This window comes from Hemitrygon akajei, chromosome 5 (assembly GCF_048418815.1).
Source record: "Hemitrygon akajei chromosome 5, sHemAka1.3, whole genome shotgun sequence".
In the NCBI taxonomy this organism is placed as follows: Eukaryota; Metazoa; Chordata; class Chondrichthyes; order Myliobatiformes; family Dasyatidae; genus Hemitrygon; species Hemitrygon akajei.
Genome location: NC_133128.1, coordinates 33,858,827 through 33,874,497, shown reverse-complemented (window position 1 = coordinate 33,874,497; position 15,671 = coordinate 33,858,827). Strand labels below are relative to the sequence as shown.

Genomic DNA, 15,671 nt, shown 5'->3' with positions numbered 1-15,671 from the left:
AAGAATTTCAGTTTGCATACTGTATACATTCTCTGATAATAAACTGAACCATGTAAATATAATGGCATAAAATGCCTTATTCAAGGGCATTCTGTTAGTTCCCTATTAGGTCAACCAAAACTAAACATCACCTGGTCAGGCTAGCAAACACTTGAAGAGGCAAAGTTGAGCTTACTGTCATGTGTACAAGTACATGTATTCACAGGAGCAAACAAAGACTTATTTGCAGCAGAAGTATAGGCACATAGCATCAGATCCTCAGCATCGACAAGAAAAACATAAATTATACAAATATAGACAAGAAATCCTGGAAAACAACTCATTAATTGAAAGATCTGGGCAGATCAACATGGTGGGGCAGAGCAGGAAAAGAATATGTATAGCAGAATATCTAAAGCAGTTATTGTGTATAACATATCTGAAACATCAGAATTTGTGAAAGGCTCCCAGAGGTACAAGAGAACACATTTTAACAAACTTCTGAGAGGTGGTGCTTTGAAGCCATATGTTTAATAGAAACACCATAGGATCTTGCAAACTTCAGGACTAGTTCACATGTAACAAGTAAACAAGATTGAAACAAACAAGAGAAGATCTGCAGATGCTGGAAATCCAAAGCAACACACACAAAATACTCGAGGAACTCAGCAGGCCAAGCAGCATCTATGGAAAAGAATAAACTGTCAAGGTTTCGGCCCAAGACCCTACAGCAGGACAAGAGAGAAATATAGCTGCAACGCCTTACATAAAGTTCATATTTTACAATAAATTGATTGCATATGCAAGATTTATGAAAGAATTTAGATTTGGAAGTATATCTCAATTTTCAGACAAATGTTAGGAGGAAAATATAAAATAATGATGAAAATATTAGTCAGGCTGCAGTTCAGAACTTTAAAGCCATTGATAAGACATGGTGTAGATTTGCTAGGAAAGGAAACAATAGAGATACAGAGAAGCCTGATAATTCAGTACCACAGTGTGTAAGTATATTAGGGACAAAAAAGTATTCGACTGCACAAGAACGTGGAACATAGACATTAGTTAGTACTGCTCAAGCTAACTTCTAGCACATGTTTTGTGTAGTCTCCTTATATAGAGTCAAATGTCAATGGCTCTGTAGTTTAGCAAAATCAGAAATTTGACAGATTAGGTAATTAGGCAAATCAATGACAAAAACTTCAAAGGACGGATGGATATGTACACTTTGGACTGTGATCCTGAGTAGATGATTAGACAGCAGCAAATGTACAATTTTAAAACACAATAAGCTGCAGTGAAAAAAAATAAATGAGAACTTAAGTTTTACAGTTTTGATCTATGAAAGGCTGGATTATAAAAGTACCTAAAAATAGATTGCATTCAGGGACTGACCTAGACATATGAATCTCCTGTTGCATCGGCCATTCTGACTTTCCTCCCATCACTTTTAACAACATCCTTTCAAACACCATCGTGGTCTCTGGAACAATTCTACCTACTTTCTTTCAAAGCTTCCAAAACAATGGCCACACACATTGCATTGGACAAGCAGATTTTCTGGACTATTGGATGTTCTTATTTGTGCTAATACCGGAATACACTTCTAATTACCTTGCTTTTTTGATGTTACTCAGTATAATAAATTTTGCAATATACCCATTAAATTTAAAGAGAACCTGGAAACTGGGGCCTAAGGCAAGCTGGCAAGAAGCACTGCAAATATTACCTGATGATCCAAATGGTGAATTATTGGTATTTCAAAACACTGGGTAGAAGGTTAGCACAGTTTCATTACATTTGGCTCTCTCCTAAATATCCGCCCTCCACCCCCACCAATTCTGCTCTGCAGTAACTAACACAGCTTTCATTATATTACAATATCATACTTGGTTTCAGCATTTCGCCCAGATCAGACTTTCAAGTGCAAGTATATGCTGCCTTTCAGAAGACATCAAAACCAGTTTTCCATTTTGTTGGGGGGGGGGGGGGGGGGGGAAGAGTGGACAATAAGAGAAAACAGGAAGATCCAGGTCATTACTCAATTGCTCAGTCAAAATTGCTAGATAAATAACATTTAAAAAAACATCAAGAGTTAGAATTGAATATTTTAAAATTATATTATAATTTAACTTCCTCTTCATTTTACTGGCAACTCATTTCTCCAATTAGAACAAGAACTGCAATTACCACAGGATTCTGCAATTTGGAGGCTAGAAAAGATGTCATCCAGAAAGGTTTAAAATGTTTTGACCTATATCATCCTATAGAAGTAGTGTGACTTGAGAATTTTCTGTTTTATTTTAGGTTTCCAGTATCTGCTGCTGTTTTTACCAATTGCTTTCAAAATAGAATTGTATTTTAAATTCTTAATGTTTTTTTTTATAAAACAGATTTTAGTTCATTGGGAGCTTGATGGGGTTTTGTACATCACAAATGATGCTTACAAGTTTCTTTAGTCTTTTTTTAAGTGGAGATTTCATTGGTGGAGAGCATTCTGGTTGTATCCTCCAATGCACAGGATCACCCGAAACCACTAGAATTATAGACTTAGCCTGCTCCATCACAGGAACAACCCTCCCCACCATTGGGAGCACCTGCAAGTGGCACACATCATTAAGGGCCTTCTGTATCCAGGACCTGCCCTCTTCCCTTTTCTACCATCAGGGACAAAGTACAGGAACCTGAAGATCCAACTTAACAATTTAGGAACAGCTTCCTCCCCTCCACCGTCCAATTTTTCAAGAGCCTGTGAACATGAACACTACTTCATTATTGCTTTTTAAATTATTTGTTTAATTTTGTCATTTATAGTTTTATGACTTTGCACTGTACTGCTATTGCAAAACAACAAATTTAATGGCATAGGTTAGAGATAATAAGTCTAATTCTGAAGGTTTCAGAAAAATTCCTAACATTAATTCAAATATACATGCATTTTAGGTAATTATACTCCAAATCTGAAATAGAAATTTCAGTTTCTCTTTTTACAGATGTTACCCAATTTACTGAGTATACCCAGTATTTTCTGCTCTTATTTCCGATTTTCAAGATCAGGAGTTTTTTTCCTCTACCAATTTTGAAATGAACATCTGTAAATGTTGCAAATCCAAAAAATATAGACTAAGCAGCATTTGTGTAAAGAGAAAAAAAAGTTAACGTTTCAGATCATCAATTCTGACGAACGGTCTCAGAAATTAAATGTTAAATGTTCCACAATATCATCTGACATGCTGATGTATTCCAGCACTTTCTGTATTTATATCTATCATTAATTTTTAAGGCAAATAATGAACGCAAAAAACAGAGTATCAAACAAACAAAAGAAAAAACACTGGGATCGTGCAACATTGTCTATAAAGAAATTATCAAAGAAATAATAGTTTGCATTAGTGGCTTAAGTATTGTGCTTGTTGTACCCTGGTAGTTGTAGTCATAAGTTTTCACCATTCCCTTCACATCAGAGCAATTGGATAGTCAGACAACTACAATACCCAAACTCCAACGGGTACAAATACGCATAATACTAGGCCAGCAAAGCGTACATCACCGTTATCCACTCACTACATCGAATTAATAACAGATAAATTATGCTGCTACACAAAATACCGTCTTGTAAATTCAACAAAAACACGTAATGCGTCCATTAGCTTTCAAATATACCCTTACTTTCCAACGCTTTAACTGTCATCTCGAACGCTTCTTCCTTCCCAACCGCCATCACACAACTTCCCGCTTGGTGAACGCCAAGCAACCGCTATATCAGCTGATTGGCTACTTTAATTATACAAACAAAAATTTAAGTCGTATTCTCAAAGAAAATAATGCAAGTGTCCCTTCCAAAATATCTGAGAGGATCGAATTTCTAAGTAAAATTTGCTTTATGGTTTTGCGGGACCACATAACGACCTACCCATAATCCACTTCTTTCTCTACGCTGCCATTTTAGTTGTCGACATGAAGTAAGTTTCAGCTGAATGTTAATCGGTTTCCATCTACTGTTTTAATTTCAAAATAACGCTAAAATAAATTATAGTTTGTGTCGACTCCGTGCGTACAACGATGATAACATTTTATTTGCTCTCCCAGGGTCGAACTGTGCAGTTTTAGTGGGTATAAGATCTACCCCGGTCACGGGAAGCGCTATGCCAGGATTGACGGGAAGGTAATGAAATAGCCCAAATTGTACTGTTGATTAGGTTCAGGAGTTTTCCCATAGACATAATTTCTAGTAACAGTAATCTATGAATTTTAGTTCAGTAGCGTATGTGATTAGCTTCAAGTGTTTGTATTAGTACGTTTCATTGTAAATTGGCATCTGGATCGGATGCTGCCCTGACGTTAATTTGGCGGATGTCGATATATAATTGAGCTAATTAAACTTTAAACTTATTATTTGGCTGCCTACTTTGCCGATCTTTCTTATTTTACTTGGTAGCAAGATATTTTACTGAAGTCTGCTTCCTGGGTTTTGTCTGACTGGAAAAGTTCAAATGGTTGTTTCTAATGTAATAGATCGTCCATCTTCTTTGTCGCTTGGTAGACAATTTGAGATTGGGTATCGAGGAAATTTTCCAAATGCGTTTATCTGGATTTTGCATTGTTAGGTTTCAATTTCCTTTAATAACAAAAGTTTTACAGAAAATCAGTATTGTTCAAGTGTCAACTTTTTTTGCCATATGCATTTCAAAGTAAATTCATTATCGAAGTACATGTATGTCACCATAATCTGTACAACCCCCTGGATTCACTTTCTTGTGGACATAATCCAATATCCACAAAGGAATTAATGTAAGTGTGAAAAATGCAACAAACTGTGCAAATAGAAAAATAAAGGAAATAGTAATAATAAAGTAAGCATTAGATGAAGACTTGAAAGTGAGTCCATAGGTTGTGGGAACAGTTCAGTGATGGGGTGAGTGAAGTTAGCCCCTCTCGTTCAAGAGGGTATGTATTACTGTTCCTGAACCTGGTCGTATGAGTCCTAAGGTACCTGTCCCTTTCTGATGGCAACAGTGAGAAGAGAGCATGACCTTGGTGTTGAGGTCCCTAATGATGAATGTTGCTTTCCTGTGTGATTGTGCTCAGTGGGGGGGGGAGGGTTTAACCAGTGATACACGGATTTTGCTGTGGTTGAGATGGAAACTGATGACATTTCCTTAATATTTTGTTATAATCGGGGTTTGGTTCTTATAATTCTTGAAGGTGGTTTAGTAAACAGGATTCTAGATTTCAACTCCAATCTGTATTATTGCTTTGAGTGCTGTCCACAAATCCCTGACTAGGAAGAGGTAAATCACCTAATTTTGCCAAATCTTGATCAGTAATCTGGTGAAAGAGCAGAGAACCTGAAATGTGTGAATATCTAGTGAGTGTCACCTGTGATTTTAGGGGACATGGAAAGAATGGCACTAAGTACAGAATTCGTAGTTCAAGTTTATTATCAATGTATGTATATGTCACCATATACAGTACTATCCCAAGATTCATTTTCTTTGGGTATTCACAGTAAGATACAAAGAAATAAAGTGGAATCAATGAAAGATAAAATTTATTTCTGGAAAGAGGATATTAAAATAATTGTTCACCCGATCTTGCAGGGGTTTAACTCAAATGTGCATTCCACAATTCCCAATGAAGTCACAAAGGTCTATCATTCCTTTGGAACAACATTAACTTTATCCAATCCTTTGAACTCGGATAACTCTGGTAATGCCTTCACTCTCCGATACTGGACAGTAAGGGAAAAATAAACGTGCAACAAATAAAACCAGTGGAGCCTCCACACCTTCGACTGGCAACAACAACGTTGCACAAAAATAAAAATGAGAACCGTGTCACAGACCACAGCTTGGTTTAAATACTGTTTGGAACATGCCATCGCATGACATAACATCACCCCCCACTGGTCATGAGACAATTATATCATCCCACTCACAAGACAATTATATCATCCCACTCCCGTGTTCAAATTGTGAGCATGTAACACTTCTAACAATGCTAACTCTATTAACTATCATTAAAATGAAAAGATTAGATCATCCAGGCTTGGCTCAGCTTATTTGATGCACATCCCTGTCTATTGTTTGCTCTTGGACAGAATTATTCTAAAGCACCCTTGACTCACCTTCCTCATTCTACAGAAACTTGAAGTCATCCAAAAATTTTTACTTGTGTCCCAATTCATATTAAGTCTCATAGCCTTGTGTTTGTAGACTTCAGCTTCCTGATTAAGCAATGTATTATATTAAAATCTCTTACCCTTGTGTGTGCATCTCCCAGTGACTTAATCATTTTCAGTCCAACACCTCAAGTTTGTGCTCCACCATTTGTGGTGTCCTCAAATCTGCAGGTTCAGGTGGTGGCTTGGTATTTGTCTTCTGGGCCCCGTCCAGTAGAATTAGTCTGTGTGTGTGCCCTCTTTCCCGCCAGGTGTTCAGGGCTGCTTTTTATGAATATTACTTTCATGTTATTGGCTTATTTTGTGAAGTGACTCATCAGAGGCTGTGTTGAAATGCAACTGAGACAGTAATTGATGGTATGAATGGCTTGTTTCATGAAGATATCTCCCATGTTGGACTGTCAGGAAGGTGAGAGTGATAAATGCATGCTTGCCTTTATTGGTTGAAGCACTACTGAGTTCAAGTCAGAAGGTTGTGCTGCAGCTTTATAAAGCATCAAGGTCTGGTGGGGGGGGATCTTTGGGCCCAAGTCCACAGCTCCCTGAAGGTGACTGCACGAGTAGACATGGCGATAAAGGAGGTGTTTCGCGTGCATGCCTTTGGTCAAGCCATTCAGTCTAAGCTAGAAATTCACGTTGCTGCTGTATACAACTGGGGACAGGCTGCATTATTGTGTGCAGTTCTGGTCTCCCCATTACAGGAAGGGTGTGGGTCTTTGAGTGGGTGCAGAAGGAATTCATTGGGATGCTTCCTGTGTTAGGATGGGAGCTTTAGGAATAGATTGGACAAACTTTGGCTTTTGCTGAAGTGGCACAGGCTGAAAGGAGATGTGATGGAGCTTATAAGTTTATGAGACAAATGTACAGTAGACTAGTGGATCTCAACTTTTTTCCACTTCTGGCCCATTTGTGACTTTTGTTGCTTCTGTGGCCTCCACCCTGCATGGTCTCTGTTGGTTGCTAAAGTCTCTTATTTGGTTAACTACCAATTATTCTACTATACAGTCATTATTTATGTTTTAATAGGTTATAGGTATATGTTACAGGTGTATATGGAAAAATAAAACCATTTCACAGCTCTGAATATGATACTTTATAACACCTAATACTCTTCCAACCAACAATGAAAAGGAACTTAATATTGTTACTTTGGATCTCTAGTGAGATCCTGATGACTGATGCAGACTAGTGAGTTTTTGAATATCTGGTTGCAACTTGGTTAAAGATTATCTAAAATCACCTCTTCATAACATCAAGATAGTTTTTTTGATCACGGGTGAAGAGCTTGACTAAAACCACGTTCAACTAAGCTAAGAGGTGGGAAATCCAATTAAGAACAACTTTGCTTTCTCCCAGAGCTGTGGAAAATAATTTTGAATATCACTAGTTATCCAAAAGTTTTGCTTGACCTGTCATATCACTATGCAGCTCAATAGTCATCGGTGCAAGGAATTGCATAAACTTGTGACATCCAATATTGCTGCTGAAAAGTTTTGAGTTTTCCACGGAAAGCAGCAATAGCCTCTGCATGATGTGGCATTGCAATTTTTCTGCCTCATTTGCATCATATTAGCTTATTTTCCCATTAATTTCATTCAAGATTTGTTCCAATTACATATTTCCCACACACCTGGACTCACCTATCCTCCTTCCCCTCCTACCAGCTTTTTATTCTGGTGTCTTCCCTCTATCTTTCCAATCCTGAAGAAGGGTCGAGGCTTGAAATGTCGACTGTTTCCTGTTTTCCATAGATGTTGCCTGGCCTGAATCCCTCCAGCATTTTGTATGTGTTGCTTTGGACTTCCAACCTCTTGTATTTAAATTATTTTAAATATATATTTTGGTAATGTTTCATTAAAACTGTAAACTTGTAGCCCATTCAGAGAAAATCTGGCCCCCAGTTTCTTGTTTTTTACATTCTGGAGGGCAGAGTTTTAAAGTGTGTAAGGGAAATTTTAAAGATGCAAGGCAAGTTTATTTTACGAGAGCAGTGGGTATCGACTGCACTAGAAGGGGTGGTGGTGGAGGCAGATATAGAGGTGTTGTAGAAAGAGAGGCAAAGAGAGTGTTAATCACACATTGAATCTCCTGCACCATCCTATCACCAACTCCCGGTGTCGAGCAACAGAATGAAGCTTCGTCCACGCTTAACAGTCTCCCCTGAATAGTCGTCTATATTTTCAACATTTGCATGTATTGCATTAATTATAGAATCATTCTCCTCAGTCAGAGTGGAATACCCTCTCTGTGGGAGATAGACGTCATTATTGTTGTCAAAGACAAGGAGGGGCAGGGTCACAGATATGCGGAGGGATGCAAGTTAGGGAAGTGGGTTCAGAGACAAGGGGCACAGAAAGGGGGTGGACAAGGACACAAGCAGGAGTGGCAAATCTTTTTGAGTGTGTGCCCAATTGGCAATAATTTTCTTTTAAAAATTGTTTCACATGCCATGGTAATTTTGAGCAATGGGTCATCATTACTTTATGAATTGGTGGCAATAATTACTGGATTTTATTAAGGAAGAAGCATGAATTCTGTTGCTGATTTACATGTATTCACTTTTTTAATTGTTAAAGGTTTAGTAGGCAGATTGAAATGTAAATGAAGCATTTTAGAAAACCTGTTCAAAAATTAGTGATTTTTTAAAACAATTGAAGAATAGCATCCTTTCTAAATGGTATTGTTATTGAAACTGTTTACTATCCAGATACTGATGTGTAGTCCAGGTCTGCAAGGATTTCAGCATTATTTAATGGTGAAAGTTTGTAGCGTGCTTTTGTGCAGAGGGGGTCAGGATTGCTTGTGCATGAATCACAAAGGTTTGGTTTGTAGGTGCAATAGGTTACCAAGAAGGCAAATGGCAAATTGCCCTTCATTTCTGGAGGGGTTGAATTTAAGGGGGGGGGGGGGGGTAATGTAACTGTACAGGGTATTGGTGAGGCTGCACCTGGAGTACTGTGTGCAGTTCTGGTCTTGTGTGAGGAAAGATCACTGGCTTTGGAGATAGTGCAGGGGAGGTTCACCAAGTCAATTGTGGAGATTGTACGGTTAGCCTATGAGTCACCTGGGACAGCTCTCTGGAATTCTATAGAATAAAAAGGGATCTTATAGAAATGTATAAAATTATAAAAGGGGTAGATGAGATGGAGGCAGGGCAGTTTATTTCTATTGACAATTGAGATCATAACCAGGAAACATAGTTTCAGGATTCAGGGGAATACAGTTGGTTTGGAGATGAGGAATTGCTTTTCCTGGAGAGCTGTGACCCTGAAATTGTCTGCTGAGACTACTTCATTAAACATATTTTATGCACAGTTAAAGATTTTTAAAGAGCAGGGGAATTGGGGGTTATGGGGAAAAGGTGGGTGGGTGGAGCTGAGAGTGCAGCCAGGATCTTACTGAATAGCAGCTCAGGCTTGATGGTCAAGGTGGCCTATTCCTATTTCTTATGTTCTTGTACCTACCGTTGAATCTCTGATTATACCCTTGCTACATTTGCTTCTATGTTGAAGGAGCTGTGCAAATAAAAACAGTTAAAGAATTCACTCTTGAAAACAGATATACTGCTTTAAAAATAATTGCTGGTTTAGTTGGAGATATCTAGGCAAAGTCAATAATGTTTTGTTTCTTTCCCCCAATTCATAGGTTTTCCAGTTTCTGAACTCAAAATGCGAATCTGCATTTCTGTCCAAGAGAAACCCTCGACAAATCAACTGGACTGTGTTGTACAGACGCAAACACAAAAAGGGCCAGTCTGTAAGTGACACTTTACTGTTTGGAGACTGCAACTACCTCACAGCAATTTTTGGATTACAGTTTTATCAGCTAAAGTTATTACGTTTGTTCTGGTAGGGTGTGCTTAGAGACAACAAAACAAGTAAAACCCAAAGTTTGCATTATTGTTTGGCTGGGTCGTGGAAAATCAGATTCAGATTTCACTACTTATGACATTAAACCTATTTTGCAGTAACAGTACAATGCAAAGTTTAAAAAAAAACAGTAGTATTGAGTTCATGGACCATTCAGAAATCTGGGAGTAGAGGGGAAGAAGCTGTTTCTGAATCATTGAGTGTGTTTCTTTGGGCTCCTGTACCTTCTCCCCTGATGTAAAAGAGGGCATGTCTTGGATGTTGAGGGTCCTTGGTGATGGGTGCTGCCGTCTTGAATGTGTCATGATTTTTAGTGTTCTCAGGCTTACTTGGAGTATTTTATTTTTAAAAGTATCACCTCCACGAATATTGTACAGGCTGAATTTTACTTTGTAGTTATACTATTAGTTTTTTGTGTGACCTATAAATTATTGGCCCTTAATTTTTTCTATCTTGTCAATTTGTTCTTTTAATAAGATGCATAATTCTCACTGAATTGGCCATTGATATTTTAATTCACAAATAACTAAGTCTTAGAAAAAACACCCAAAAGAAACCTGTCTCTTTTCCAGAGGTTAATTTGATAGTTTATGGCCCAACACCTTTCTCGGTTCAATAATGAAAAAGAATAAAGAAGCACTCCTTGCTTGTATAGTGACACCTTGCCGCTATAACATACCTATGACGTGGCTGATTAAGCACCTTGTAAAATTCTACGAGTTCCTTATAATTATGAATCCTGGGTTGGTTTTAGGCTTAATTGTAAAATGTAAATTATGACATTGTATGTTCCTATAACATGCTAAGAGGATGTTTAAGAAATGCAAAATATGGGCATCGTGTTCTGGACATGTGCCTGCCTGTTGTTAACTTGTAATCAAAATGGCTCGATTAACGACTTGAAATGATGAGGCTAAAAATGTTTTCTTTTTTAGGAAGAGATACAGAAAAAGCGCTCTCGTCGTGCAGTGAAGTTTCAAAGAGCTATCACAGGTGCTTCTCTGGCTGAGATAATGGCCAAAAGGAATCAGAAGCCCGAAGTGCGCAAGGCTCAACGAGAACAAGCAATCAGGTGGGTACTGAATGTGTTTCGGTTAGTGTTCTCCAGTAAATTTTGTTTACTTCCATTCGAACATAAAAGGGTCTTTCAGGTTGGGCAGCAACCAAAGTTATGGACAAGATCTTTTCATATTTTAATTTTTATTCAAGCATGATTAAGGAAGATTATTGGCATTTGCAGAAGTGACTGGGATAAAGCAACTAGAAAAAAGGAGGGGACCTTTACAAGTACATAAGTTCAGTCAAGATAACAGGGCTTTAGGACATATTGATCGACCCAATCACCAAAATTCAAAACTAGTTTAGGAAAGGGTGAAATTGGAAGCAAAGTTGGTGAAATTTTTCAGATAAAGTACCTGCTAGAGCTTGGATCTGGTTCAAATGGATTCCCATAGTATCCACAGTAGGGTCATTCAAACTTCAAAGTCAATTTATTAACAAAGTACATATGTCACCTGAGATTTGTTTTCTAGTGGGCATACTCCATAAATCGGAGAACTATAATAGAATCAGTGATAGGTCGTGCCCAACAGAGTAGACAAACAACTAACGTGCAAAAGATAACAAACTGCAAATACGAAAGAGAAAAAAATACATAAATATGCAACAAATATTGAGAACATGATGTGAAGGTTCCTTGAAAGTGAGTCCATGGGTTGTGGGAACAGTTTATTGATGGGGCAAGTGAAATTGAATGAAGTTATCCCCACTGGTTCATAAGTCTAATGGTTGAGGGGTAATAGCTGTTCCTGAACCTGGTGGTGTAGACCCAGAGGCTCCTATACCACCTTGATGGCAGCAGTGAGGAGAGGGTGGTCATGCTCTCATTTAGAGAGGTCAAATACTTTTAATTTTACAGCGAGTTCAGCCAAGTTATGGAGAATAGGACAATAAAGCCGCCTTTGTGTGGTCTTCAGATCTGGGAATAGGTCTAGAGAGAATAGTTGTGGGGTCGTTGTACAGTGGGTGAATGGTTAGAAATGTGAAACAATCTATTATAAGTACAACAGAGGGAGGTGGATAAAGCAGCTTATACCAAAACTATATCACCACCAGGGCAAAACTGATCTGTGATTATGAAGAGGAAGTAAGAATCTTGTTGAATTAAAGGGAATGACATTGAGGGTTTTGTAGATGAATGATCTTTTTAAAAAGTTGGGACCACTTTGGAGAGAGAGGCATGGTGTTTGGTGGGTTTACATATGGGGAGATAAAAGGAAGTGCTGGCAAGTTTACATTCAATCTACGAGGAAGAGCCTGATTTGGCAAACAATAGAGTCAGGAAAGATTGGATCGTAAGGGTGAGAGGAAGCAAGTTCAGTGTATGGTCTATGTCATTTGCATTGAAATGACCCGGAGTGATGTTTAAATTTAATATGATAAAATGGTCAGCTGAGGGTTGGAAGTGAGATTCCCTTGGCCAAAGAAACAAAGCTTAATGCATACAGAATGAAGTTGCAGTCTTTATTTTAGTCCTCTTGGGTCCAAAGAGTGAACTATAAAGGGAAGACCAGAAGGAAGGATTTGCTGACAAAGCTTTTGTAGTACCCAAGAATTGGTGCCGATTACAATTCTAGTTACAATAGAATACTTTGTTGAAATATCTGATGACATGAATGAGGATATAGAAACATAGAAAACCTACAGCACAATACAGGCCCTTTGGCCTGCAAAGTTGTGCCAAACATGTCCTTACCTTAGAACTACCCATGCTCACCTGTGGTCCTCTATTTTTCTAAGCTCCATGTATCCATCCAGGAGTCTCTTAAAAGACCCTATTGTTTCCGCCGCCGCTGGCAGTCCATTCCACACACTCACCACTCTCTGCGTAAAAATAAACAACCAACAACAACACATACCCCTGACATCTCCTCTGTACCTACTTCCAAGCACCTTAAAATTATGCCCTCTCATGCTAGCCATTTCAGCCCTGGGGAAAATACATGATCTTTATCTTGTACAACTATCAGGTCACCTCTCATTCTCTGTCAATATGGGATTGCGGGAGATAATTTTGAGGTGATTCTATGCTGCTGAGTAATTTATTGTAGATGAAATGATTTAAGTCACTGAACATAAATCTAAGGATGTGATAAGGAACATTTAAGATTGCAGAATATCAAGGAGACATCTGAAGTGAAAGGTGAATCTAAAATCTGACAAGTGGAATTTCAGTTGCATGTGTGAAACAACCCAGGTCTGTTGCTGAGAGGAGATAATATGAAGGTGAAAGCTTTCTGGCAGAAGGTGAGAAGGAAAACAAATGAAGGTAGCTTGCCAAAAAGAGGAGCAAGACTTCATGCTGGGTATTTGTGGATAAAGTGTTGGTAATGTTAGAGTAAAAGAAAATCATTGCACACATCAGTTTGAGAAGCATCTATGAAGAATAAACATTTAAAGTTACAAACAACACACACAAAATGCTGGTGGAACACAGCAGGCCAGGCAGCATCTATAAGGAGCACTGTCGACGTTTCAGGCCAAGACCTTTCATCGGGACTAACTGAAAGGAAAGATACTAAGAGATTTGAAAGTAGTGGGGGGAGGGGAATGCGATATGATAGGAGAAGACCGGGGGGTGGGCGGATGAAGCTAAGAGCTGGAAAGGTGATTGGCAAAAGTGATAACAGAGTTGGAGAAGGGAAAGGATCATGGGACGGGAGGCCTCAGGAGAAAGGGGGGGGGGGGGCACCAAAGGGAGATGCCTGACCTGCTGCGTTCCACCAGCATTTTGTGTGTGTTTGAATTGCCAGCATCTGCAGATTTCCTCATGTTTGCTCTTTTAAAAAAAGAACATTTAAAGTTAATCCTCTTTGATTAGAGACACAAAGTAGTGGAGGAAAAAATTGATTGGGGGGAAATTGGGAGAAATTAAATGAGAAATGTTACTGAAGCTTCTTGCTTTTTTTAAATTTTGATAACAGAGCTGCCAAGGAGGCTAAGAAAGCTAAAGCCGCAACAAAGAAAGTCAGTGCACCTACAGCCAAGGTATGAAAATCCTTATTGTTTTCTGATTGTTATATAAAGGACTGCAACAACAGGACATTAATAATCTTTGGAGAATGGCTGTGTAATTGGCATGTTTAATGTAATTGAGATGTATAATTTAGTAGTAAAAATATGAAACATTTTTGCAAGTTGCTTTATTATGGGATGGAAGAATGAAAATCTGGAATCACAACATTAAAATTTAGTAGTGCAGTAAAATTTTTACTGAAGGTGAGTTTTTTTATGCAAACAGTTTCGTGCAACCACATTTGTTTAAATGATTCTTGGATTAGAAAATTGGTGGGTCTGAAGAAAGTGAAAATGATTTTGCAGTAAAGATACCAAATTGGCGCTGTATCAGTAAATTTTGAAAAAGCTAGGGCACTCTCTCCAGGAGAGTAGAAGAGGCAATCAGTCTTGACCTTGACAGCATAGATGTGCAAGATTATTTCTCTTGTGCTATAACCTGATGTAGGAAATGTAGCTGGGTTACTGATAATGTAAGTAATAATGGCAAATTTGAAAGAGGCTTTCCCAGAGTGGGTAGAATCCATGAGTTGCTTGAGTAGATGAGGAAGATTGCATAAACTTGACAGAAAAAGTAGATGACAAAAACCGATAGCTTTGGGAGATCGTTTATGTGGAATAATGGATCATCTGATATTCTAAACATATTAATATAAATTTCAGAATTGGTATCCATTTGACCATTTCTACACTTGTTTCTAGGCTGCTCAGAAAACGGCACCCAAACAGAAATTTGCCAAGCCGATGAAGTCTCAGGCTCCGCGTGTTGGTGGAAAACGCTAAAAGAATCTACAGTTACATATTGTAAAATAAAGCCTGAATAACTTCTAGTGGTGTTTTTGGTCTTACTGATTCAGTCAAAAGTTTACTTCTGTGTGTACATCTTTGAAATTGGGTCTTGTTAACTTTGATATCTTTGTATCTTCATGTATCTTAAAGGGAAAATGGTCAAAGTAATTGGAATATAGCTGATGGTCATTTGCAGACTTAATTCTTATAAATGGACAGAAACCCTTTTTTTAATCATTTCTGCCCAGCTATGGCTATATTAAATTGCTATCACTGGTGGGGTATAAAAGAGTGTGTGGCAAGTAGTTAATGCTTGTGTTTATGGAATGTCTTTAAAGCAATCAGGATTTAATAGCTTGATCAATGGTTAAGGGAATTTTGTTCTTTTATGAACTTCAACTAAATTTTGCAGCTTTTTAGAACAGAAAGCCATGAAACCCCTTTCAGAGAAAAATTGCCTAATGTGCCAAGTTGCTGTGGGAGGATTATTTGCCTGAATACACGCAATGTGTCAGAGAACTGGAAGATTGCTCTACCTTGTTCAGAAAGAATGAGACCAGTGGCATAGAAAAGAAAAGGGCTTGGGACATGAGAGGCTTGACTGTAGGGTGGCATGATTACAACCATGAGTACTATCTCCAGGACTTCTTTGTATTTGTTATGTACATTGTTTCTGGGTTCTCCAGTTTCTTCCCATATCACAAAAAGATGCTAGTGGGTTAATAGGCTGTTTTTTAAAAAATGGTTAATTTTAACACTTACTGGCAAAATGCAAGGTA

The 15,671-nt window shown here is 38.2% G+C and overlaps 2 protein-coding genes across 6 annotated transcripts in view; one reads left to right on the top strand and one right to left on the bottom strand.

The window, feature by feature from the left end:
• The window catches only part of cep97 (centrosomal protein 97), a 73,361-nt gene that overhangs the window by 46,302 nt on the left and 11,388 nt on the right, over positions 1-15,671 (bottom strand). The window contains exon 2 of one of the 5 annotated variants that reach the window (XM_073045222.1): positions 12,806-12,912. The exons of 1 other annotated variant lie outside the window; for it this stretch is intronic. Coding sequence is in view for 2 of the 4 variants with exons in the window: in XM_073045217.1 (XP_072901318.1) it covers positions 3,643-3,700 (58 nt within the window). In the remaining 2 variants the exon portion in view is untranslated. Of the gene's footprint in view, positions 1-3,642; positions 3,841-12,805; positions 13,477-15,671 lie in introns of those variants that run through there. 3 more of the 5 variants (XM_073045220.1, XM_073045217.1, XM_073045218.1) reach the window with 3 other exon arrangements.
• rpl24 (ribosomal protein L24) lies at positions 3,873-14,933 on the top strand. The gene is made up of 6 exons (XM_073045223.1): positions 3,873-3,941; positions 4,069-4,144; positions 9,806-9,916; positions 10,965-11,101; positions 14,013-14,076; positions 14,806-14,933. Exons 1-6 carry the CDS (start codon positions 3,937-3,939, stop codon positions 14,884-14,886), a joined length of 474 nt encoding a protein of 157 aa, XP_072901324.1. The 5' UTR covers positions 3,873-3,936; the 3' UTR covers positions 14,887-14,933.

Coding starts and splice junctions, on each gene's coding strand:
- rpl24 (XM_073045223.1), top strand. Junction 4,145..9,805: donor ATGCCAGGATTGACGGGAAG/GTAATGAAATAG, acceptor CCCAATTCATAG/GTTTTCCAGTTTCTGAACTC. Junction 9,917..10,964: donor AACACAAAAAGGGCCAGTCT/GTAAGTGACACT, acceptor TTTCTTTTTTAG/GAAGAGATACAGAAAAAGCG.